This window comes from Microtus ochrogaster, linkage group LG8, assembly GCF_000317375.1.
Source record: "Microtus ochrogaster isolate Prairie Vole_2 linkage group LG8, MicOch1.0, whole genome shotgun sequence".
NCBI classification, from domain to species: domain Eukaryota; kingdom Metazoa; phylum Chordata; class Mammalia; order Rodentia; family Cricetidae; genus Microtus; species Microtus ochrogaster.
The window spans coordinates 26,496,474-26,522,036 of record NC_022033.1 but is presented as its reverse complement, the minus strand read 5'-3'; the positions used below and the strand labels follow the sequence as shown (position 1 = coordinate 26,522,036).

Here is a 25,563-nt window from a genome sequence, read left to right as displayed (position 1 = left end):
CACTAAGGAGTACCCATAACAGTGCTAGGGCAAAGCAATAAAGATAAAGCATTCCTTGAAATGTCAATGTACAACTTGAGCGTTAAATGCAGTTACACAAGAAGCTGCCTGGCACAGAGAAATAAGGCTGATAACACAATTTATTAAGCATCTACTCTGTGTTTTGTACTGTAAAAGAAGCAAAATGCCATAATCAAAATACCAAATCCATCAATTCAACCCTCACAGATCCCTGCAAGGTTCATCTCACCTCAGATAAAGAAACTGAGGGTTGGAGAAGTTGAAGCAGCTCCACTGGCTGCACAGCTATTGGGGCCGGACTAAGGTCTCCAAGGTTCTCCCCTGTCTCACTCCCCCAGAGGGTGGGAAGGGGCATGGAGATATCGTTAGCCCCCTCCCCTCCCTCTTCCCTGGGAGAGACCCTGAAACTCCTGCCCTCCAACAAGGACTCTCACTCACCGAAAGACTTTGATCGTGAAATTGGCTGCTGCTGATAAGCGTATCCCAAAACCAGCAATGAATTTCAAGTGGAGGTGGGGCAGGTGGACACCCAGAATCTGGACCCTGTAGGGTTGGAATCCAAGGGACAAAGGAACTCCCATTAAACACAGAATCAGCTCCGGGGAGGCTTCCCCGAGCCACCTCCACATGCTGATGTTATAAAGAAGGGCTTTCTGGTGGGTGAGGTGGTAAGCACTCCAACACAGGAGGCTCGCGACACGCCCAGCTGGTACAAAGGCAAGCAGAGGGGCCTGGCTTCAGCAAGATAATCCTGTGGGGTTCTAACAGCTTCTGACCATTTCCCAGGAAGGCAAAGAAGAGACACTGAAATCCCCACAATATTCTAACCTTTGGCCCCCAGCAACAGGAAACACCCAGTGAGTACTCCATGGCTTCCTTTTTGCCTGAGTTGAAAAGTCATTTTCTCCCTGGCGGGGTAAGCTTGGGATGATTCAGGCATCAGTAAATGACCCCACTTTCAAATGCCTCATTTTAACCTGGGGTGACGTGGACCCACGACGAGCCTATCTTATGCTTACAGTATTCAGCTGCAGCCATCCTGGATACTCTCCTGCTGAAAGCAAGGGTCTTCTGGTCCAGGTGGTTCCATACCTACCCAGTGCATTGTTAAGGTCATAGCCATTAATATATAAACAGCACTCACTCCATCCCTGCCTCGGAGGTCTCAAACTGTTGGCCCCAAGCTGCCTGTCCATTAAGCTGTACACTGTTCTGGGTCTAAGTTTTTGTATTAGTTTCCACCATTTAAGATTCTACATAAGTTAGGCCCCGTATTTCAAGGCCCTGATCACCATGTTTCAGAAAGCTGAGACAGGAAGATTTCAAGTATAAGGCTAACCTCAGCTACATAGCAAGGCCCCGTCTCAAACAAAACAGGAACAAAAAAAGAAAATTATAGCTGATAGATAGGTGAGTAGGTAGGTAAGCACATAGAAAGCAGCAGATTTCTCGAGTGTCCGAAACTCTGACAGTAGCCAGTCAGTATTCCTGTAGGGATAGGTACAACGGCCACTGTGTTTGTTTGGATGTCTCCATCCCTTTGGGTCTTTATGCATTAACTGGCAAGCACATAGTTTAGATTGTCCTTGTGTCTAAATTTGGTGTCCAACATTTGGAGGAAGAAGCTGATAGCCTTACCGGATCTGCGGACCCAGGGCCAGTCTGAGCCCCTTAGTGCAGGTTACCAAGTGACTCAATCAGCCAAGACTTCTTATTACCTCACCCGCTGGTGGGAGCCTCTGACCTGGTTGGGTTTACTCACCTATGGACCTGTATGCCCATCTGATAGTCCAGAGCACTACGTCCAGTAGATGGGAGCACTTTGTTAGGTAGAGTAGCTACCTGACAGTTGGAGCACTCCCTCCTAATGAGCCAAAGCACCACTCCCTTGGCCATCGGAACATTCCAGCAGCAGCAGGAGGACTACAGCACTCTCTCTGGAGGGTGGGAACACTCACCTGGTAGACTGAAGTACTGCATCACTCCGATCCAGGAAATCAGAGACAGTGACCTGCAGGGCCCGCTGGAGAGGGACTTTCCCGATGTCCGACACTGTGGGTCCAGGGCATGGTGAGTTCAAGCACCTGGATCCACCAAGCATGATGACCACACCACCTATCACCTGTCCTGCCCTTTGGGTGAAGGCGCTCAGATACCAGGTGGCGCATTGGCAGAATGGCTGCTCCATGCAAGCCCATGAGGTGTACCCTATTATCATGCCCTCCATTTCCTGACCCTTCTTCATCCCATTCCTCCAAGACCATAAAATCCTTAGCCCTCTCACGAATCTCCATCTGAGCCCCAGTTGTCTCTAGACCTTTCCCAAGTCACCAGCTGAAGGAGCCACCCACCGATCCTGGGAGGAGAGAAGAGGGGCAGCTTCATCCTGATCACATATGCCCCAGGTGCTGGACCCAAATCCCAGCTCTGCTGTTCACAGCCTGCATGGCTGCTGCACACCATGCTTTCTCCATCTATGTGCACTAATTACAACACCCATCTCTCAGGACCGTTGTAAACAATCAGTGTACAGGCACACTCTTTATGCCGAGGCTGTGGACCTTTTCACTAACACACTAACGGTAGCTGTTGCCACAGAGTCCTCCAGGTGTGCCACGTGCTGTTTTGAGCATTTTCTCCTATTCCTATGCCTAGTTTACAGGTGGGTGAAGACACCTAACTGAGAGAAAGGCAGACCCGGATAAAGCAGCATAGCTCTGAACCTGCTGGCTTCCCCCTCGCCTGTACTAGCAGGCCCCAGCTAAGTAGACAGTGGAATCAAAAAGAGAGACAATGGTTCTAGAAGGAAGCCTGAATTTAAGCCAAGAGGCTAGAACTTGGCTCAGACTCACTAGCATGGTAAATGTCTTTGACCCCGTCTGAGCCTCAGTTTCCCCGAGCAAGAAGAAGAAAGGTCACGGTCTCCATGTTCCTGATGCCCACCCAAGTCTGTCCATCTGTGGCTGAACTGAGACTCCATCCACAATGCTCCCCGACACAGGGCCTGCACTCTGGGTAGGGAGGACTCCAGAAGCCACTCATCCAGACTTGGAAGCACTGTGGGCTGCACAGGCCTCCTGCCAGGTTTCCACCCACAGAGAATAAACACAGGTAGATGAGCCCGGGAGACCTGGGACAAAGGAGCCCTGAACAGAACAAGCAGAGGGCAGGGCAGACACCCAGGAGGCCACCCTCAGGTCTCTGTCCCAGGCATCCATTCCTGCTGTGTGTGAACCATCCTCCTACACGGATCACTGACCACTTTCCTTGTCTGCCCATCTGCCTGGAAGCAAGGTCCTAGAGAGCTGTGTGCCCTGGCGGAAGCTGCTGACTGACAGCTTCACGTTCTGGCCACTAAGGTCCCTTCTCTGGTCTGGATGGAGTCCCTCACAGGCTAATCCAGTTAGATTTGACCTTTGGGAAAGCATCTCCAGACCCCATTTTGGTGGAACAGTTTCCTGAGAGGCAGCTGAGGGGAAATGAAGGTCTCCATGCTGGGACCTCGGGTTTTTGTGACCTCGTTCTTCCCTGTGGGGCCTCAGTTTCCTCATTGGGCCTTTCCCATGGGAAAGAGCAGGACTAGAAAGCACCTAGCAGTAAAGCCCCAGGGAGAGACCTGTGCCCTCTCCCTTACCTCCCACCTCCCCCCAACCCCCACCACTACCTCCCGAGCAGCACAGAGCAACTGGCTCTCTGCTGCTGAGCCCTGCAGAGATACGACTCCAGGATGCTTCCTGCCTTGCTGCGCTTGGCCCCTCTCCTTGGTCCCTGTGTGAGCACAGACACTACACATGTACATGTGTGCACTTGGAGTGCAAGGCACACCTGTGCACACACATTCAGACACATGCCTCAGACACACACCCTCCCCAGTGCTCAGATCACATCTCCCTGGCACTCCAAACTCACAAGAACTCTCAGGTACAAAGTCAGTCACTCAAGTTAATTAACCCAGGTCCAGGGGCTCATGCCTGTAATCCCAGTAATTAGGGAGGCTGGGGCAGGAGGATCAGAGTTTGAGAATAGCCTGGGCTACCTAAGGAGACTGCCTCACACACACACATCAAAAAAAAAAGTTTAATGATTAAAAATAAGTCTTTTTGTTTGGGAGGCTTTTGTTTGTTTATGTGTTGGGGGACATGTTTTTGTTTTTAAGAACATGCCTACCTACACAAGGCACAAGGGCACAGCTCTCTCTGTGTGTGTGTGTGTGTGTGTGTGTGTGTGTGTGTGCGCGCGCGCGCGCGCTCATGCATGGTCACACTACTTGCTCACCCCAGACTCCCTAATTAGCCACTGAGCAGCAGGACACAGTGACACATACAAACCCAGGTCCTCTGCCAGTACACACCTCAATCCTAGCATCACAGGTTCTAGGCCAGCTGGGATGCAATTCTAGGCTGGGATTCCGCTCAATGGTGGAGCAGTTGCCCAGCATGCATTGCGTTCTGGGTCCCATCCCAAGCACCACAGAAATAAGCAACATACGGGTCCTCTGAGACGCCTGTGTCCATTCAGATCTGGTTCTCACCTACACACTGGGAGGCAAGTTGGCAGGTCTCTTACCATAATCCAGCATTGCCTTGTTGAGTCGGACCACGGTCACAGGCAAGGAGACACTGACCCCAGCCAGCAGCAGCACCAGCAGTGGTCCCAGACTGCACGCCCCAGCCATAATTCTTCCAGTCACTACACCAGGATCTGTGGGCCAGGCTAGGGACAAGCATCAGGGAGCTTGAGCAGATATCCATCCACCCTTGGGCACTCATGTCTATCCCAGCTTGTATCCAGGCTGAGTGGTGGTCAGAGCCCTGCTCCAAACCTCAATACATCCATTTTTACATTTCTATGTTAGGAATTACCTGCTTTGTAAGACACCACAAGAGTGTCTTAAAAATAGCCAAGACCCTCAAGTAAACATGACCTTTCCTGAAGTGACACAGCAGACAGGATTTGGGGGAGCAGTGCAGAGGGACAAGACCCAAGCAGTGTCAGAAGAGACTGGTGAGGTCATGATGGGGATACAGAAGACAGTTGCCTGTCCTGGGAAGAGCACTCGACCCTAGCATCCTACAGTCCAGTCACTGGAAGTCAGGTGCCCGGTCCACTGTGCCAGATTAGCCTGGTGCTCAGTTGTCTAGATCTTACCAGGGATGACCCATCTCCATGATCCAACTGAGGAATCTCCTAAGAGTGGCCCAGGTCCCCCAAGACCACACCAGCCTAATGGTCAGGTGTGAACCCAGCTCTGAGAGAGGGGACTAGCCCCGGCTGCAGAAATAAGAAGCCAATGCTCTAATGAGCCACCTGAAACCCAGCAAGATGGCGCTTGCCAATGTTCTTTGCAAGGCCAGGGACAGGTGGTGCCTGTTGCAAGGAGATGACTGGAGGTAGCATCCCCACGGACCAGAGGGAGAAGTAGTCACCCAGCCCATTCCTACCTCGGAGGTTCTCAAAGCAGATGGAGACTCCGTCTTGGGATGCTTCACCTGGAGAGCAAGTGCACAGCCTGCTTTTTGAGGCTCCCCCACTGCAGCCTGCAGACCACAGGGAGTGGCAGGTTTGTTTGTGGTTGCAAGTGTTTTCTCTGCAAACATGGCCTTGTCAAGTGTCTCCGTTCCCTGTGAGATGGGTCTGCCACGTACGCAAGCATGGCTCCCTGCTGCTGGCTATCTGGACATAGAATTCTTCACACCTGTGTCTGGAACTGGGCCGTTTCAGCTCAAGGATCTGTAGCTTTCTGAAGGAGGACGCTTCCCAGGAGTGTTCCCAACTATCCCAGGCAAGCCCAGTCAAGGTTCAGGAGCAAGGGTGCCCAGAGGGCAGGGGGATAGCCTTGTGTCTCCATGCTCTTCCAGAAATATGATTCTTGGAGGGAGTGCAGGAGGCTTTCTGAGCCCTGACCCCCAACAATGATCCCTGATCTTGGTCACACGTTGGTCCTTCAAGCAAAAGGGAACAACAGAAGACAGTGGGGCTGGCCCAGAGTTCCCTGTCACACCCATCACTCTCCAAACGCACATCCGTCACAGTGGGCAGGAGAGTCCCATCATGTGTGGGAGAAGAGAGGGCATGTATGTGAGCATGGGGTTGCATATACACCATTACGTACACACACATACAAGGTCACAGGGACTGGTGTCAGAGGGAAATGGGTGTCTGAGGATGAAGAGATGGCATGGCATGGTGACATCTTGGTTAATGTTGTCACTTCCTGGACACAGGTGTGAACAGTTCTATGCACAGATATGCTGAGCTACTGGATGATGGGACTGTGGGTCTAGGATAGTGTTTTGAGGTATGTTTATATACACATGTTCAATGGCCTGGCTGCAGGAACACCAGTCCATCCTTCTGAGTGATTCACCTGGGCCACAGACACAGATGACCTGGGAGATATTATACCAGGCTTAGAGCCCAGAGCTCTAAGATCCTCACTGGCACCTATGGAAATAACTGCAGGCACCATCAAGTGTTCCTGGAATAGCCCTGCCTCCCAGCCAGTGCTCCCAGCCGGGTTTCTCAGAGGCAGAAAGAACAAAGCGTCAGAGGTGGCTAACATCCCACTCCCAGCAGCGGTTTGCCTCCTGTTGCCCAAACCGGCTCCTTTTGCTCACTCATCAGACACAGTGAAGAGATGTACTAATATTGACCAGCGCCCTTCTCTGTGTTTGCTTTTGACATGAATACTTCCTCCTCTTCAGTTCTTTGAGCACACGGGACACTTGGGCAACATCCAGGTGAGATAAAGGACGAGTCTTCACCAGCACTTTCTCCAGAATCTGTAGCCTCGATGCAGCAACCCAGGTCCTGTTCACCAAGCACTTCCTACCTGCAAGGCACTCAGCCCACAGGCCCAACCCTGTGCCCTATGCTGGAACATACTGAGTGCTAAATTACATCAAAAGGCCTTGTAAGAATTAGTACCAGGATTTAAGTTTCCCCTTCACTGAGCATTCTCAAAGGGTTGCTATGACAAATCACCACACATATAGAAACTCAAAGATTTATCACCTCCTTTTAATATGATGTCTCATTATAACCCAGGTTAGCCTCCAATTTGCCAGTAGTCAAGGATAACCTTGAACATCTGATCATCCTGCCTCCACACCTCCCAAGTGCTGGGGTTACAGGCACACATCCCATTTTGTTGGGCACTGAGGGTAGAATCCAGGGCTGCATGCGTGCCAAACAAGGAGTTTACCAACTGGGCTGCATTCTCGACACCCAAATATTCTGCTCTGGAGGTCAGGAGTTCAAGCAAATCTCCCTAGGAGACATCACTGAGGTGCTGGCAGAGCTGTTGTCCTACGCTAAGACTTCTGGAGAGGGCTGTTTATTGCCCCGGGTTCTGAGGAGAAAACACCGCACTGCCCAGGGCCATGCTCAGGACCCACACGCATGCCTGGGGCAGTCCACCCTGGGTGCCGAGGACAAAACAAGGCGCACCTGGCACCTTCTGGCACCAGGCAGTCGAGCCCCATTATAGTGAGCAAGCGCATGGTGTTGTGTGGGAGAGAGAGACAGAACGGTTGGTGACCTGTGGACAGAGGTGAAAGCAGTGAGGAGAGGGACTGAGGTGGGTGCCTTGATTGCCACCCAAGAGCTTGGTGATGTCTGGGGCCTGGAGTTGCTGCCAGTGCCCGTGTCTGGGTTCATGGCCCTATTGCAATTGCAGTCTATGTTGCTGTCCATGGCTCCTGATACCGCCGAAGGACGAGAGGACAGGACTGTACAGAGCTGGCCCCCCCCTCACTGAGTGCAACACTAGGGGTACTGGTCCTGCCCCTCACCAGCTGCAGCACTCAGGAGAGCGGGTCCTGCACCTCACCTGGGCAGCACAGTAGAGCTGTCGCTGTAGACAGGGCAGGGGTGAGCAGGCCCCGAGGGCTAGAGAGTGAGATGTCTGGTACCGCCCTCTTGTCTGCGGTGTGGTGATGAGGGCAAGGGAAAGATGCTGATCCGCCGCTTCACCAGCCACAGCACTCAAGAACGCAGGTCCTGCATCTTGTCTGGGCAGCACAGTAGAGCTGACCCTGTCGATAGGGGCACAGGTGAGCCGGGACCATCAACATGAGGGTGTTAGCCCCTTTGCTCACAATCTCGTTCCTCCCTCTTTATGGCTGGACTCCTGGAGTTCGGCCCAGTGCTCAGCTGTGGATCTCGGCATCTGCTTCCAGAAGGTTCTATGATGATACTCAAGGTAGGCATCAATCTGATTACAGAAACAGCTGACTCGAGCTCATGGAAGCTCACTGACCCGGGACTGACAGCTAGGAAACCAGCATAAGACCAAAGTAGGCCCTAGAATGTGGGTGACAGTTATGTGGCATGGGCAGTGAAACCAATATGTATCCCTCGTGCATGAACTGGCTCTTTGGAGCCCATTCCCTATGGAAGGATACCTTGCTCAGCCTAGACACAGGGTGGGAGGGCATTGGTCCTGCCTCAAGTGATGTGATAGACTTTGTTGACTTCCCATGGGAGGCCTCACCCTCTCTGAGGAGTGGATGGGAGTGGGGTGGGGGCAAGGAGGAGGGAGTGGGAAGATGGGAGGAAGAGGAAACTGGGATTGGTATATAAAATAAGACTGTTTTAAATAGAAAAAAACAAGACCATGAGGGTGGAAAATCTGGCTCTGCCCTACATCTGCCATATGGTGGCATGGGCAAGGGAGAAATCCCCCCCGCACACCCCCGGCCATAGCCACCTGTGGCAGGTAGGAGAGCTGGCCCTGGGGTCATAAGAGCAGGAGAGTTGTCCCTGTCCCTCACCAGCTGCAGCACTTGGATGAGTGGCCCCTGCCCCTTGCCTGGACAACACAGAAGAGCTGGCCCTGGTGGTGTAGGTGTTGGTGAGCTGGCCCTGAGGGCGTGAAACTGGTCCTGGCCCTTGTTCACTACTACATAGGGTGAACTGGCCGGGCCAATGCCAGAGAGCTCACCCTGGCGGTGAGGACGGAAGAGAGCTGGCGGGCTGACCAACCTGAAACTACCCAGGCCTGGGACCAATACCCACCCCATCTATAATCTTCTGTAGCACACGGAGGGGGTATGTCCTGTGGATCCAAAGCTGCAGGATCTCCACAACACAGGGCAACAACAGGATATCCAAGAGGAATCCCAGTGAGGCCCAGTATTGGTGGTGTAGCCGAAACCAGATGCAGTTATACCAGACCAATGACTCTTTGCAATGTACACTTGCAATGGAAATATATGAACTAAAGGATATGCTATACTGTGTGAGTCACTGGGCCACAGCACAGCTTCCACAACAAGATTTTTCTCTTAAAATTTATTTTATTTGGGGAGGGGGTTGCAAGGACAGGGGGTGGATATGAATGGGCGGGGAGATGAATGAGATCAAGATGCATGATGTGAAAGACACAAAGAATAAATGAAAAGAACATTTAAAAAAGCAAAGAAAATCAATTCACATGCAGCCTGAAAAGGCAGGAAGCCCAGGAAGCTTAGGGCAGCAAAAAGTCTTAGGAGCAAGGAGGGTGACTTGATAGTGGGCACCTCCATTCTTACCTCTGCCCAACCTCTGCCCTGGCATGGCCCTCCCTGGCTTACAACTTCACCCTTCACATCTTCAAAATGGAAAGTCAGTCACTGTGGAATCCTCTAAGGGGAAGTTCTGGAGATGGGCTATAGACTCAGGACCCTCCATCCAAGCGGTCTGTGAAGTCACAGAGCTGACAGTTCCACCTGACCCAGTAAATTCCATGTCGCCTTCCAAGGGATACTCAGAGGTGGTGGTGGCAGTGGTGGCCACTTCTTCCTCACTGACTCCCTTAGATCTCCATCCTCATACTTCATCCTTAAAAAGGAAATCAATGCCCCGGTCAAGGAACACTGGGGACCTATGTGTCCAACCTGAAGACACGAGCCACTGCACCAGGCCCAGGAGGTAAGGCCAATAGCTCCTGCCTTTTCCCAGCCGTTAGCGTTCTTGGGGATAAGCAGATCTTGTCAACTCTCCTTACAGAAGTAGCTGCTGAGGACAGAGAGGCTCAAAGTAGCTTCCCAAGGTCTCCTGGCAACGGCAGAGCACGAAGCACTTACCATTCCAACAAGTATTTACTGAGGGCCTGCTGTGAGCTAGGAGTGTTTGCAAGCTCACTGTCCTAATGCACCTCAGGCTAGTGTTGGGGACAAGGAGACAAATAGCTCTACCTCCCTTGTCAAGAGTCAACTGGTAGCAGGTGACAGGAATTCCAACTTGTAATGATGCCTACTTCCAAGAGGGCATACAAAACAACCCATGAGGGAAGGAAGACGTTCTTAAAAACCACAGCATTTAAAAAAAAAAAAAAAAAAACCACAGCATTTCAGCTCATCATTCTGTATAGTTATCTCATCCCTTGAGTTTAAGTTGGCACATAGTAATTGAGTGTTAATTGGCTGCAATGTGGTAATCTGGTACGTGTGGCGCATGTGTGATGGTGAAGTTAGGGTAGTGAGTCTGCCTTTGTATTGGGAACCTTTAAACTCCTGTCTTCTGGTTATTTTGTGATACACTGGGCACCCTGCCATGGCCAAATAGACCTCAGGAATGTGTGTATATTACATTTTTGGGAGGGCCAATAATACGTCCGCACAAGTAGCCACTGTATGAGACTACATTCTCTCTAACAAAGCGCCGGTGATAGCTTTAAAGAGAAGAGGCTTGACTCGTGGTTTGGAAGTTCTAGTCCATAGTCAAGGGCCCAGTGGTCTTTGTGGCAAAAGAACACACAAGAGAGCGGGAAGGACAGTCACTTCATGAGTCAAGAAGCAAAGAGAGAGAGAGGAAAAGACTGGGAACCCACAATCCCTTTCCAGGCTATGTGTCTTCCCAGGATAAAAACCTCCTACTAGGCCCCACCCCTTAAAGGCCCACAGCACCTCTAAATACCTACACTCTGGAAACCAATTCTTTAACCTAGCTGGAGACATTTAGTATCCAAAATACAACAGCTTGGTGTGTGAATTCTTAGTAAATACACACAAACAGAGAGTGTCCAATAAAAAAATGTTTAGGAATTGCTATCTTACAAAATAAAGATGTTTCTATTTCCCTAACCAAGAGGAGCCAAGGTGGGGATAGTGTCAGAGTGAGTGATCTTGAGACTTCTCTGATGCTCCCCAACTTCAGGCTCCCACTACGCTGTGATTCTCTCTCTTAAGCACCTCCTGTGGCAGGTCACCAGGCTACCTGGGTCCAGTGTTATGGAGAAGCATGGCTGTCCAGGGAGGGAGGAGAGTGGGCCTGACCTCCTATGGAGTTCATTACAGCAAAGAGAAGCTTTCATCATTCCCACAGCCTCGCAGCCACCCACCTCCCTTCCCCATGGGAAGACCATGACAGGCTTTGACCAGTTAGGACCTATGATAGCCACAGTACCCACACACCTTGTCTCAAAAGAGACCCAGATCTGAGGTCTATCAGAGCTTGTCTGTCCCTGATTCACGGCTTCTCAATCTGAAACGTGTTGACACCATGGACCTTGTAGCATGTAAAATATGGTTGTGAATCTTGTCATCCCCAGGGGCATCCAAAGAGGCCACATCAGCAGAACGACAGAGGCAGCCTCAGCAAACATGAGTGAGCAAGGACAGAGTCCTGGGGCTTCACTGGCACCTGGCGCAAAGTTGGGGGTAGATCAACCGAGGGGCACACACCAAGCCTGGGACCCCCAGGGCTCTGCAAGCCCATGTCTTGAGGTCTATGTTCTTGTGGTCTGTCTTCTCTGCAGATGACGCTTCCCTGTTGTTTTCCGGCATCAACAGCCCAGGTCCCAGCCTAACCCAGTTCATACTGGGATATATGTGTATGTATATATATATGGAAGAGCTAGCTTAAGTAGCAGGAGGCAGGGAGGGGAAGCAGCTTCAGACCAGCCTCTTCTAGAACTCAGGTTGCCCTGGGGTGGCAGTGTACGCAAGGAGCTACAGGATGGCCCACCCATTCCAGGCAGGGTCTCCCTGGAAGGGAAAGTAAAAGGACACCTTGCTGGCATAAGGAGGAACTGTCCCCAAGTCCTTCTCTACTTTGGCTCCATTAATCCACCCACCAATCATCCAATATCCATGAATTCACCCATCCATGCATCCATTATCTGTCTACCCACTCACCATTAGGCCATTCATCACTTGCCCCTTATTTTCATTTGTTAATACAGTCATCCCTCTGTCCATTCATCAGCCCTCTGGCTCTCCGTGGTCCCATTCTACTATCTACCAATCTTCCAACCCAAGAACTCACCCTCTTTTTCCTTCTCCCTTCCCCCATGCATACACCCACCTTCTCATCTATCCTGAACCCCTACTTACTAATCTAAGCTATGTTACACTCCAGAGATGAACCCTAGAAGGACACAGCCCTGGCCAGGCTCCTGGTGTCCAGGGATGACATTAGCACGCACCATCTTTTGTGCTGCTGAGTGTTAACAGTGCCAGGCTCTGTTAACTGCCATCTTCAAGTAAGGCTTGCCCATAGGCCTTGAACTTACAGCTACTTACATAAGCCGAGACAGGGGCTATCCTGGGCTCAACCATCAAATCAAGAGGGTCTTGCAGCTCCAAGGATAGTCAGTGAGTACTTACAATGGGACCAAGATGAGGGTACAACTCCTTGTTGCCATCCTGTCTCCTCTTCAGCCTGGCTCACTTGCCTGGCCTGCTTCCTGAGGACTCAAGCCCAGCAAGTTCTACTTAACACCTGCAGGTAAACAGGAGAGGGGGAGGATGGCCGGGGGTGGGGGAGCGGCAGTGACAGCGCCCTCATTAGTTTGGCTCTTCCCCTGCTAGTCAGACCAGATGAGCCATCCTCAATCTGGCTTTTCGCATCCCCATCTCAGACCTTCTGTGGCTTCCCATTGCTCAGCTCCCCAGCATGTCCCTTGCCTGACCCTTCTTTTCCTAGAATGCTCTCATTCTGCTTCGTTCCATGGAACCACAGGGCCTGCAAGGCTGGGGCCCTCACTCCCTGAACATCCCACCCAGTTTCCCATGCCACTCTTTTGCCAGTGTTCTTCCTGGCCAGAATAACCTCACCCACGCCCACTTCTCTCCCTGTGCTTACTTAGTCTATATAAATCCCCCTGCTGAGATGCCCACCTCATTCATTAATTTAAACTTTACATTTTAAATATTACCCAGCCTTGCACCGCCTCCACCACCACCATGGGCTTCCAGCCAGGTGGGAAAACAATACCAGGCTAAGACTGCAGGGTGGCACAGAGACAGCTGACCTGAGCTCATGGGAGCTCACAGACTCGGGACTGACAGCTAGGGAACCTACATGGGGCCAACCCAGGGCTTCTACATGTGGGTTACAGTTGTGTAACGTGGTCTGTCTGTGGGGCTCCTAGCAGTGAGATCAGGAGCTGTTCTTGATACAAGCTGGCTTTTGGGAACCTATTCCCTATGCTGGGATGTCTCACCCAGTCTTGATGCAGGGCGAGGAGCTTGGTCCTGCCTCAAGTCGATTTGTCATGCTTTGTTGCCTCCCGTTAGAGGCCTTCCCCTTTCAGAATGGAGGAGGATGGATGGGGGGGGGTAGATGGGAGGTAGGGGAAGGGAACAGGAGAAGAGGAGGGAGGGGACACTGATTGGTATGTAAAGCAAACGAAAAATTTTCCATTAAAAACAAGAAAAGATTGCAGGGTGAGGTGACTTTGGAGGTTCTAGAAGGGGGGGGGGCATTAGAGACGGTCCCTGAAGGACAAGTTCAATAAGAGGGGAATAGGAAGGACAAGGGACAGATGGAACAATGGAGCGAGGACGAGGGGAGCTAGACTGCAGCTGACCTTGACAGTGGCCTCTCTGCTTCTCAGGTGCAAGCTGCTCTGCCAGAAACTCATGGAGAAGATTGGCCTTCTGGTCCTCTGTGCTTTTGGTGCGTCTGCAGGGCCCTGCCTAGGGGAGGCAACCCCAGACTTAGGCCCATTTTGGGAGAGGGAGAGGTGACCCTGTCTTTCCTGCTGTCCGTGAGTGCTGCCCTGCAGCTTCCGAGCAATAAGCAGTCGTAGAAGCCAGCCAGTGCTTTGAAAACATTTTAGAGTCAAGAACAGTGATAAATAATAGATTCAAACCAGGCTGGAGCTCATAAATGCAGGAAAGAGCATGTTACCATCTCTCAGTCCACTATGCAGTAGAAGGAAGTATGTCATTTAGCTTACGTGGCAGACATCTCACAGAGGACTTGGCTTGAGCACGATGTAGATATTACTCTATTCCCATCTTACAAAGGAAGACCCTAAGCTCCGGAAAGATTAATTGACTTCTCCTGAAGTTACACAACCCTAACTTAGATGCCTTAATTCCAGAACCCAAGCTTTCAACCTTTTGAGTTAAGTGGGTCATTCTTGTTCTCGTGGCCCACAGGCTTCTGGATGTTTTCCATGCATTTACCATCAAAAATGGAAGTCTGGCAGGTGAGTGTGAGCCCCCCACAGGCCCCATGGCTGACGGACCTACCTAAGCCATCAATATCCCTCTGTAGCTCCTCCTCCTCTCACCGAATCTGGATGATGCTCCGTTCTTGACTCATCTCAGATCCAAATTGCTACCTTTGTCACCCCACCCACCAGAACCCCTCTCCTGTATGTGACTCTCACAGACCACACAGGCATCCCTCCACCATCATGGGGCTTTCCTGTCACTCACCCCACTGTGGCCCATCTCCTTCCTCTAGACCACCCCTAAACTAAGGCATGAGGAACCACACTGCTCTTTCTACCCTCTCTGCTTCCGTTAGTCGAGACTCACCAACAGGTTTGGTTTTCTGGGGAAGAAGGAAGAGGAACCCAGTGACAAGAGCTACTGTCATGGTCACAGAGACCCATAGATAGCAGGAGGAGGGTGCTGGAGGACGGGTCTCTCTTCTCCCTCTCACCCTGTGTACACCATCATATTCTTTGAGGTCTAGTTGAAAGATCACAGCCTCCAGGTACACCAAAGCAAAGGAAGTCACAGTTTTCCTTTTCCTCCAATTTCTGTAACCATGACCACCTCTCCAACTGTACCGGCAACCCCTTATAGGAAGCAGGCAGTTCTGATTCATACAAGCAACAGCTATTTCAGTGCTAAGCACAGGGGACTGACTTTATCAGTGCTGGATGTCTGGTTACCAGGCGATAGTGTGACCAGAGAAAGCATGGATAGACGATAGAACGGACAGATGGATGGATAATCACGGTGGGGGGGGAGAAAGCTCTGAATTTAGATAGATGGCATTCGGGTGGATAGATGGAAGATTAAATATGAAGGTGGAAGACTGGGCAGTGGTGGCACCTGCCTTTAATCCCAACACAAACACACAGAGAGAGGCGTGCAGAGCTCTCTTGAGTTCAAGGCCAGTCTGGTCTACAGCTAGCTCCAGGACAGCCAGGGATACATAGAAAAACTCTGTCTCAAAAAAATATATAAAAAAAACATTAAATATGAAAGTAGATGAATGAATGGATTAACAGCCATGAAAGAGCAGAGAGATGAAGCTCTTATCAGGCCCAGATTAGGTCGCCTGACAGTGATCCCTGCTTTCCTCAACACTCCACCAGGACGACAGCATAAACAGCCCACTGCAGAGCCTGAGGTAAGCAAACTACTTACTGGTCCTAGAGCTGGAATCTGGGGCATATCCTTAGCCAAAAATATGGGCCCACACTCAGACCACCCTAGACGTGAATCCTAGCTTCTGTAAATTCTATGTGACTGAGTTTATGCAAGTTGTCTCTTTTTTCTGGACTTTTGACTCCTCATTTGTGAGATGAGACATAGCTTTCATGTTGTTCCGGGTAAACAGGCATCCAAAAATAAAAAAAGACATCAAACATCCTGAATAGTATTGACTGGTAATTGGTGCTCAGCAAATGACAGCTGAGACGAAATAACAAGTCACTGCCTGGTGACAGCATTACACAGACAAACAACACTCATGAACATTTGGGGAAGGTTGAGCTGGACTTACGGATGTTCCAAGCAAAAGGAAGAGAAGGAGTAAAGCTTTAAGACTAAGAACCCGAGAGTGGTGGGGGGGGCGGACCCAGGAGAGTGGAAGGTTTGAAAGGTCATTCATTAAGATAGCAAGAGCAACATACACATCATAAAGCCGTCAATTCTTGCTTTACCTCCTTGTTGATAAGGATGTACCAGGAGAAGGTACGACATCACACTGGGGAGATCCAGGACCTACGAGGTAGCATGAACCAGCTCATTGCCAAACTCCAGGAGATGGAAGCCATGTCTGATGAGGTGAGATGCTGCCATTGGACCCTTCACCACCCAATGTCTTCTTGATGCCATTTTTTATATGCCAAGCTATCTTCTTCGTCATATCCCTCATTTTGGTAGAGCATATCTTCCCCCAACCCTCGCCAATAACTTCATGAAAAAGAGTGAAAGGAGAGTGTTATATGGTTTTTTTCCTAGTTCTTTTTTTTAGAATGTGCATGTTTTAAAATATCCTCATCCTATACTTAACACCAATTGATAGTTTTGCTAGGTATAGAAGTTTAGAAAGTTTCTCATGAAAATTCTGAAGGAAGCCCATCATATTCTAGTTTTACCATTGCTACTGAAAATTGCACCATTCTGAACTGAATTTCACCCCTTGGGTCTAATCTGGTGTTTGTTTTGGCTTTATTTTTATTCCCAGAAACTATAATGTTCCTTTTGTGTCCCGTATAACCTGTCTGGGGGTTTGATATTATTGAATAGATACATTGGTGTTCTTCAAAACTTCTTAAAAGTCTTTGTTTTTAATCTCTGAAAATATTCCTTCTTATCCATAAACTCTTTGTTCTCTTGCATTCTGATTATATCTATGCTAGACCTATGGAGTGGGTTCCAAGTTTTTCCCACCTGATTTATTTCTTGTTCTTCATTCATTTTCTCTATGACCTGAGTTTTGACAGTTTTGTCTCAGCTTTCTTCAGACTCACTTGCAATCCTGTATTCTGTATATAAACTCAACCATTCATTTCATATACTGCATTATTTCATTTTAGAATTCATATTCGATATATTTTCATTTCATAGACTTAATTCTACCATCAATTCACCATTTGTCTGTGTTTTCTTTTTTCCTTTAAAATATTAGTCATGGTTATTTTTAAATCTTTGTTAGCTAACTCCAATATTCTGTTTCTGTTTTATTTTTCTCACTTTGCATCATCTTTTGATCTTACCTATTAATGTCTACTTATTTGGGGTGTTTTCTGGACATGATATAAAAGAACTTACATAATTGCAAATATCACTGTGGAAATATTCTTTGCTTCATAGGAAAGAGGAAGTAACCATGCCACTTCTTTCTTGGTGAGTATTAAGCTGGTTTAGAAAGACAGACACAGATTGAAATTTTTATAAGATTTATTAGAGGTTTTTGGCTGATTTGGATTCCTGTCCTGTCATCTTCAAAACTTTGTCAAATGTCTTCATGGGAACGCCTAAGCATATGTTTGAGGGCTCTTAACCTTTCTGGTTTGTCTGCTAGCCCCACATGAACATAAAATCCCTGACCCCAGTGGCACCTTACTTACCAGAGCCAGATTCCATCCTCCTGGCATCTCTGTCTTCCGAGGCTCTCCACTGCTGCCCAAGCTTCAATCTTACAGTTTCACCCATCAGCCTGGGGATTCTGATCTCATATTTACCTAGCCTCCAGGTCCTCCTTTAAAATCAGGGTGGAAACCTCTGTGATTCTGTAATTCTTGTATTCTTTACAAAATCACCATCATATGGGTGGTGCCAAGGTCTACTACAAGCTCAAGGAGAAGCCAGGTCTCCCTGGACCAGGACTATTGTGGTCTCTGAATGCCTAAGTGACTGAACACGGTGAGACCAATCCTGGATAAGCACTGTCTTAGACAATCCTTTGCTAGCAGGGTATCCCAGAGACACTTTCTTCTCAAGGATCAATCTTAAAAATGAATTTGTTCTTTCGTACCCTTGTACCTGCTGTGGTGGGGTCTGGACAGGGCTTGAGATCCCCTTAAGACCCCACTGCTCTTGTCCTGATGAAAAGCACTTGGTTTCTTTTTAAGAACCAGAGCCACCCTTCCTCACTACTTCAAGTGTGCCCTTTTCCTGGCCAAATCAAGTATTTCTGCTCTGTTCTTTGCTCCCAATTCTTGCTGTAACCCTAGCTGAAAAGCAGCCAGAAATAGCTATGTCGTCGCCTAAATACTATACTGTCTTAGAACTTCCCCCGAATAGATTGTCTAGCCCATCACATTTAAACTCAGTCTTTCATAAAGAGGAAGGAGGTTCCATACAGTGGAACATGGAAAGGTAATAGATACATTCATTACCAGAACCTAACAAGAATACCCCCTGGTCTGAATCCTGGTAGAGTCCTCAGTCTCATCTGAAACCTTATGAACATGGCCTGAAATGCCCAGACGCTTGTCTTCAATATGATTAAGCTCTGTAAGCCTTAGAACATTCTAGGACTTCTCTAGACCATTTTGACAAACTCTTCCAAATTCCTACCACAAATCAATTAAAGAACCACATGGTCAGGTTTAGCCACAGCAATAACCTCATTCTTCTGGTACCAATTTTATGTGTTTATTTTATTGTCATTGTGACTAAATATATAGTGTAACAACTTAAAAGGAGGAATCATTATTTTTGGCTCAGAGTTTCAGAGAACTCAGTCAATTCTTTCTTGGCACAGTGTACCAGACAGAACATTATGGTAGTTGGAGTGTGTGACAGAGGCTGTTTAATTTACCTCATGGGCAACAGGAAACAGAGCAGAGCTGCAACAGGAAGGGGACAGAGCAAAATAGAGTGCCCAGGGACACATCTCAGTGATTTATTTATTCCAGTTAGACTCAACTCCTGAAGTTTCTAGAACCTCCAAAAACAGTGTCACCGCTTATGAACCTCGTGTGGAGAACACATAGTCAAATCATAAACACCACTCATTAATCAAAGCACCCACAAATGACCTGTCATATGACCTGCTTCCTCACAACGTGACTTTGAGACCCCAGAGGTACAAGCAACATTATTGTAAGCCCTTTGGATCCAGTCACAAAGCATCCTTTCTGCCCTAGTCCACACTGATGGGCAGGGGACCCTGGACAACTCCCCCACGACACGTACCTCTTTGAGAAGATAGCAGTGTCAGATTGAAAAATTAAAGCGTGGAACAGGAAACCCTGAGACACGAAGTCACCCCATCCTCTGGGTCTGTTATGACCTTTCAAGTTCATGTTGCAAGATGTCACATGGAGGTCCTAGAGACTTAGGGAGGTCAAAGGTAGGACCTCATGAAGAAGACAGACCTTACTGTTGTGGGTCTTGGGCAATATGGTACCTCTGAATCTAGATTTTCTAAGTCTGTAAGATGGGGCAAAATTCCTGTCTGCCACCATGGCTGTGGGATGCTGTTAGCTATTAGAGAGCTGTGTGAAGCCTTACTATGTGCGACCTGTTCTCCATCCATCCTGTTCTCTCTCATCCCCTATGGGGCCATCCACAGCCTCTGAAGGTGGGAGAGGGGTCCTACAACCACCTGTCCATCTGTCAAGGACACACAGATGAGGCTCATAATTCTTAAGAATATAACAGGACATGGCCTTCGTTTTCTGCCTTCTCAGCAAAAAATGGCCCAGAAGATAATGAAGATGATACAAGGTGACTACATTGAAAAGCCAGACTTTGCCCTGAAGTCCATAGGTATGTGACCTGCCTCCCCCATCAGCCCACCACAGACCTGAAGTCCATAGGTATGTGACCTGCCTCCCCCATCAGCCCACCACAGACCTGAAGTCCATAGGTATGTGACATGACTCCCTCATCGTGACCTGACCTGCCACTCCCATCCACCCACCACAGACCTACCTCAGAAACCCTCCATGAGGTGTCAGCCCACACTGCTGCTACCGTGAGGTCTGGCCTCGGACCTAACCTCTGCTCCCACCTGGCTTCTTGCTGCAGTTTCCTTTCTCTGATAAGGGTGGGCAACAGGAACCCATGCCCCTCAACTCTACCCATGCCCCTCAACTCTACCCACGCCCCTCCACCACCCCTCACCCCTTCCATTCCCCAAACCTGGGGCTTGGTACATGAAGGAGACCCCGCGGTAGAGAGGCTGACTTTGGAAACAAGCAAGTGGACCCAATGACAGTCAGGGAGTGAACTCAGGGAGACTAGAGCAGCTGTGTAGGGAAGAGGAGACCCCTAGCCTTGGGAGACATTTGGCTTGAGACCTAATGAGGAAGGAAGGACATTCCCACCAGGAGGATGAATGTATAAGTTCTCCATGGGATGAGGCCACAAGAGAGAGCTCAGGCTTCTTGAAAATGGGAGTAGGGCCCAACCAGCCCTGGCCCCTCAGACCTCAAGGAAATGTGGGATCAGATGGAAGAGCCCCTCTCCAGAACCAGTCCAGGCCTCCCTCCACGTTTCAAGCCCGGCCCCCTCTGCACCCTGCACATGCATGCAGTTGTTTCCAGCACACCCGACCAATAGCTGGGAAACACCAGTGCATTAGTTCCTTTGGCACACAGCCTGGGCAAGCCACTCTTATACTACTAACTACAGTGGTCATCCCATCGCCTAGAGGGGCACACTGAGCTCAAGAGATGGCAGGGATTCAGCCCAAGCAGAAGCATGCCCTCTGACACACCCCCCTCCATACAGGAGCCAGCATCGACTTTGAGCACACATCAGCCACATACAACCACGACAAGGCCCGCTCCTACTGGAACTGGATCCGGCTGTGGAACTACGCGCAGCCCCCGGACGTGATCCTCGAGGCAGGGGGCAGGGCAGGGGACAGCAGGAGGGCCAGGGGAGGGGGCAAAATTGAGGGCAGCAGCAAGAAGGAGAGATGAGGCAAAGACAAGGTAGGGGGCAGTGGACATGATGAACTCTGTGGGGGAGGGAGGACAAGAATGGAGCCACAGGGAGGCTTCTGGCAGGAGGACACAGTGACCCCCACCCAGTCCTGACACTTTGGGATTTGAGAACTCGCAAGCCATCTGGGGTGTGTGGGGGAGGCGAGATGTACTTCCTTTGCAAAGGAAGATACCAGGCCAAGAAGCCAGATCACTTGCCATGTGGTATGAGGCAGAGTCAACATTCAGACACTCAGCCCTCTGAAAATTCTGCCTTACAGATAGGGGACCTGAAGCCCAGAGAGGGGGAATGCGCCTGTCCAAGTCCCAGAGCAACTACAAACCACTGAGATCTCATCAGCTTGGGGCAGCACCACAACCACAGGCCACCTGTCTATGGGTCCCACCCTGAAGGAACTCTCAAGAGTCCACCTAGGACAGTGGCCTCCCAGGGGGGTAGAGAAGCCTCCTGTTGGGGTGGATGGAGACAGCAAGGCCCACTGTGCAATGAGTTGCTAGTGAGGACCTGGGGCATGGGAAGAAATCACAGAACATAGTGAGCACTGACCGGGGAGACAGGTGGTGCAGCCCAGGCAATAGAGGAGCCAAGTCTGGCTGCGAAACACTGGCTTCAGTCAGGTCTGGGGCAAAGTCTCTGCCACCCAGGCTTCTGCACCTCCAAGCCTGGCCAGCCAGCACCAGTGTCCCAAGCCACCAGACATACTTGACTTCCCTTGGGTTGGCATGCCTCCTCCAACTGACTGCTACTCTCCCTTGTCCCAGCTCCTGCAGGAGTCCTTCCAAGATCTCCCCAACCTTTATCCTAGCCTCACAGCTCCAGATCAGGATGGAGCACACTGTGTCTTCAAAAAGCCCAGCACCTACTGGATGAGTAGCTTCCCTGTGTGCTGTGAGGCCAACCCTCTTTCCATCCTGGGCTTCTGTCTCTCCTTTTATGGGTCAGACGATGGTGGTTACCAGCAAACCAGTTCCAGGGCCAAATTGTCAAGTTACATTTACAGCTCTGACAATCCTGGGCCATTCACTTCCCTGCTCTGAGCCTCAGTTTCCTCCTCTGCATAGGGAGAACTCGTTCATGTCTGAGCCCCAGGGTGACAATGAAAGCATGCAAAGAATGTTGGGAGTGTGGGATGACTGAGTGAGGAAATGAATGGACGGATGAGCAGGCACGGAGAACGGGACTGGGAGGTCCCACGCAGGCCCAGCTCTCCCTGAACTGCTAGAGCCAAGCTCTGTAGGCAGAGAGGATGGTCACCTTCAGGAAGTCAAAGGAATGTGAGGAGCAGGGGAAAAGGGGCTCCATCCATCCAACCCAGGCCCCTCACACCTGCCTCTTCCAGCCCAATGTGACACCTGGCAACTGCTGGGCCTTCGCCGGCGACCGTGGCCAGGTGACCATCCGCTTGGCCCAGAAGGTCTACCTGTCCAATCTTACACTGCAGCACATCCCCAAGACCATCTCACTGTCGGGTAGCCTGGACACCGCACCGAAGGACTTTGTCATCTATGTGAGCACACGACAGAGAGCCAGGCTGGGCTGAAGGGACCACCTTGGAAGGTGGCAGTCCAAACCTTGAGAGAACCCATCCACATAGCTGAAGGGATGTGGCTTAGCTAGGTTGGGAATGGCCAGAGTGAGCTCGTCTCAGTCTTCCAGGACCAACAGAGACACCTGTCTAGTTCAACCAAGGCTTTCCTGAGAGAGAAAGATGAGAGAGACCATTGGGCTTTATTCTGCCGAGGCAGCCCATAGAGGTATCAGTAGAATCCAGAGAAGGACTCAGAAGCAACCTGACCCTTACTGGTGAGGTTGGAAGTAGACCTCAGCTTCTGACTCCTCATGCAGTGTTCCTTGCTGTCCCAGACACCAGGCTGTGACACTGCCCGCATTGATGAGGAGCCCCCTCCCCATCCCAGGAGTTGCACAAGTCTTGGCCTGCTGTATTTCATACCTCATTGTCTGGTTCCACAGGGCATGGAGAGCCCCCCCAGGGAGGAAGTGTTCCTGGGGGCATTCCAGTTTCAGCCAGAAAACACCATCCAGATGTTCCCACTCCAGGTACCTGGGGAAAAACCACAAAAGGGCATCTGCAGAGTGTTCCCCACGTGCAGCTCTCCCCTGTCCCCTACAGCCCTGAGGGGTGGTAGTCATGCTAGCCCACTTGACACATGAGACTGAAGAGAAGTGGAGCTGCCTGAGGCCCTGAGTAGCACCCAAGGGGAGCCCTCTGGCTCGGGTTAGTCTTCCCCGTTTTCTGGTCCCTCCGGGAGTCCTCTTGCTGCATCTCTTTCCTGGATAACAAATGTTGAACACAAAGTGCCCATCAAGTATGACTCCTGGCTCCAAACTTAAAGCCTCTGTGCTAGGAGCCCCTAGTCGGCACCTGATCTGGCTATAAGAGTGGAAACTGAGGCCTGCAGAAGAGGAAGTTGGGGACAGACAGAAGCAGGACTGGATGAGCTGGCAATGTGACTGTGTGTGGGGTCTGCATATTGACGACATCCAAATCTAAGCCTCATCAGACCTGGGCTCCAGGCTTCAGGATCCCTTCTGCAAATCCCTGCGAGGCTAAAACACGTACTGAGTGTTTTATAGCAGAACTGAGGGGTGACCCTAGGATCTCACAAGTGTTCTGCCGCTCAACTACATCCCCAACCCACTCTTTTAATTCTGAGACAGAATCTCACTATGTGGCTCAGGCTGGCCTCACCAGCAGTTGGGATTAACGGCCTGAGCCACCAGTCCTGCTTTGCCTTTTCCACAGTGGGCATGGGACTTGATAGACACCATCTCCAACCACTGTAGGCACTGGGAACGGAGGGGCTAAGTTTGCAGAGAAGCCATGACATGCCAGGGGCTGACGAGCCAAGAGCTCTTTTCATGTCCACAGTAATCCTGGAGAATAACTATTAGCACTTCCATTTTACAGAGGGGAAACTGAGGCCCAGAGAGGCACAGTAGCTTGTTGAGGACCCCACAGCATCACACTGCCAAGTTCCATGGCTGAGCATCCTCCCTACGGCGCTGAGTCTGTGCTTCTGGCCTCCACGCCTTCCATCCTAGCCCCCAAGTGCTGAGTCCATTCCCCTCTCAGACTCCATTCTCACACCTGTGGAATGGGAAAGTTCCCTTCTTCCAAGGCTCCTCTGCTGGGTGGAGCAGAGGCCTGTTGGGGAGCTACCACTCTCTGTCTCTGTTCCAGAACCAGCCGCCCAGGGGCTTTGCTGCAGTCAAAGTGAAGATCTCCAGCAACTGGGGGAACCCCCGCTTCACCTGCCTGTACCGTGTGCGTGTGCACGGCTCTGTGACCCCTCCCAGAGACTCGCACCTAGCACCCCTGTCCTAGAGAGTAAAGTATCTCCTTTGGTCCCAGCCAAGTCTGAGTGTCTTTGAGCCGTCATATAGTGCAGTAGACTGGCTTGGGAACACTGTGGGTCACTGCCTGCCAGACACCTGGGTATCCTCCTAACAGTCCCAACTGTCCCCTTTCCACATAGGAGGACAGTGACAGCTCTGAGTAATAGGTGACTTGTGAGAATTCACAGCCAGAAAATGGCAGTCCCTGGAACACACCCTAAGCAATCTAACTCCTGCACAAAGACACCTCTCTAGACTCAAACAGACCTCTGTCTCCCCCTGTGGGTTACCTACAAAAAAGAGCCCACCTTCCTAGGGCCTCAGTCTCCACATCTGTACAATAGGGACAGGATGAAGGCTATTACAGCATAGTAACAGATCAGAGGTCCCAACTCTGCCCACCCTGTGGTGTTTCAACATCTTTTAAACTATTTGCTGTGTGATATTGGGTAAAATACATACCCACTCTGGACCTCATTTTTTCCAGGTACACATACACCAAACCTCAGGCTCCACATTTCGCCTGTGTGTCGTTGCCATGGCTGTTTAATCTGCCCCTTGCTAGCACTTACTTGAGAGCACACAGAAATACTAGAAACAGTGCCTGCTATTGCTGTCAACCATAACTTGGGCCATAGCACACAGCAGATGCTGGGTGGTCACTGACATTACCATCAACTTCTGCTGCAGACAGGCAATAACAGAAGCAATTCTCTCAGACGGACTCTGTCCTAGATAGAACAGGGCCTCAGCAGGATGGGAGCCATAGCAATTGGAGCCTGCGGGCAAGGACAGGGAGGTAAAGGCTGGCAAGGGCATTGGAAGGGTGGAGAAATCAGAAATGGGTTTGCCTTCAGGGAAGGCACCCTGGGCAGCCCTGCCCTGCTGTAGAATCTGCCCCCTGGGTCACATCCCAGACCTCCAGACAATCTGGTTCCTCCAGCACCAGCCTTGGGGCCCTTTGGGTCTCCACAGTGAAAGGGACTTGTAGAGACAACTCACACTCCCACTGCCCTGCCCAGCAGTCAGTCTAGACACCAAAATTTGTGGAACATTTCTCTTACTCTTCTGTGTTTTCCTGAGGCAAGCTCCCCTGTCTCCCAGACGGGCCTTGAGCTTGGTAGTCAAAGATGACCTTGAACTTCTAATGCCCTTAGTGCTGTTTCTTGAGTACTGAGCTTACAGGCATCCTGGTTTATGTAGTTCTGGGAATAGAACCCAGGGCTCGCTCGCTCTCTCGCTCTCTCTCTCTCTCTCTCTCTCTCTCTCTCTCTCTCTCTCTCTCTCTCTCTCTCTCTGTGTGTGTGTGTGTGTGTGTGTG

At 50.4% G+C, this 25,563-nt stretch overlaps 2 protein-coding genes across 3 annotated transcripts in view; one reads left to right on the top strand and one right to left on the bottom strand.

Moving 5' to 3' along the window:
- Nucleotides 1-4,696, bottom strand: part of Bpifb2 (BPI fold containing family B member 2) — a 17,240-nt gene extending 12,544 nt beyond the window's left edge. Inside the window, exons 1-3 of the mRNA XM_005363239.2 lie at nucleotides 4,588-4,696; nucleotides 1,980-2,073; nucleotides 460-564 (exon numbers count right to left, since the gene is read on the bottom strand). Of these exons, the coding sequence (XP_005363296.1) occupies nucleotides 460-564; nucleotides 1,980-2,073; nucleotides 4,588-4,696 (308 nt within the window). The remainder of the gene's footprint in view (nucleotides 1-459; nucleotides 565-1,979; nucleotides 2,074-4,587) is intronic.
- A 5,163-nt stretch (nucleotides 4,697-9,859) lies between these two features.
- Sun5 (Sad1 and UNC84 domain containing 5) lies at nucleotides 9,860-24,231 on the top strand. 2 transcript variants are annotated; one of them, XM_013352238.2, is made up of 13 exons: nucleotides 9,860-9,933; nucleotides 11,555-11,610; nucleotides 11,762-11,836; nucleotides 12,666-12,732; nucleotides 13,844-13,905; nucleotides 14,394-14,443; nucleotides 15,569-15,603; nucleotides 16,154-16,262; nucleotides 19,622-19,700; nucleotides 20,667-20,782; nucleotides 22,225-22,392; nucleotides 22,857-22,943; nucleotides 24,088-24,231. In XM_013352238.2, exons 1-13 carry the CDS (start codon nucleotides 9,860-9,862, stop codon nucleotides 24,229-24,231), a joined length of 1,122 nt encoding a protein of 373 aa, XP_013207692.1. The 2 variants fall into 2 exon arrangements, with proteins under 2 accessions (XP_013207692.1, XP_005363295.1); XM_005363238.3 differs by lacking the exon at nucleotides 11,762-11,836.
- The last annotated feature ends 1,332 nt before the right edge of the window (nucleotides 24,232-25,563 follow it).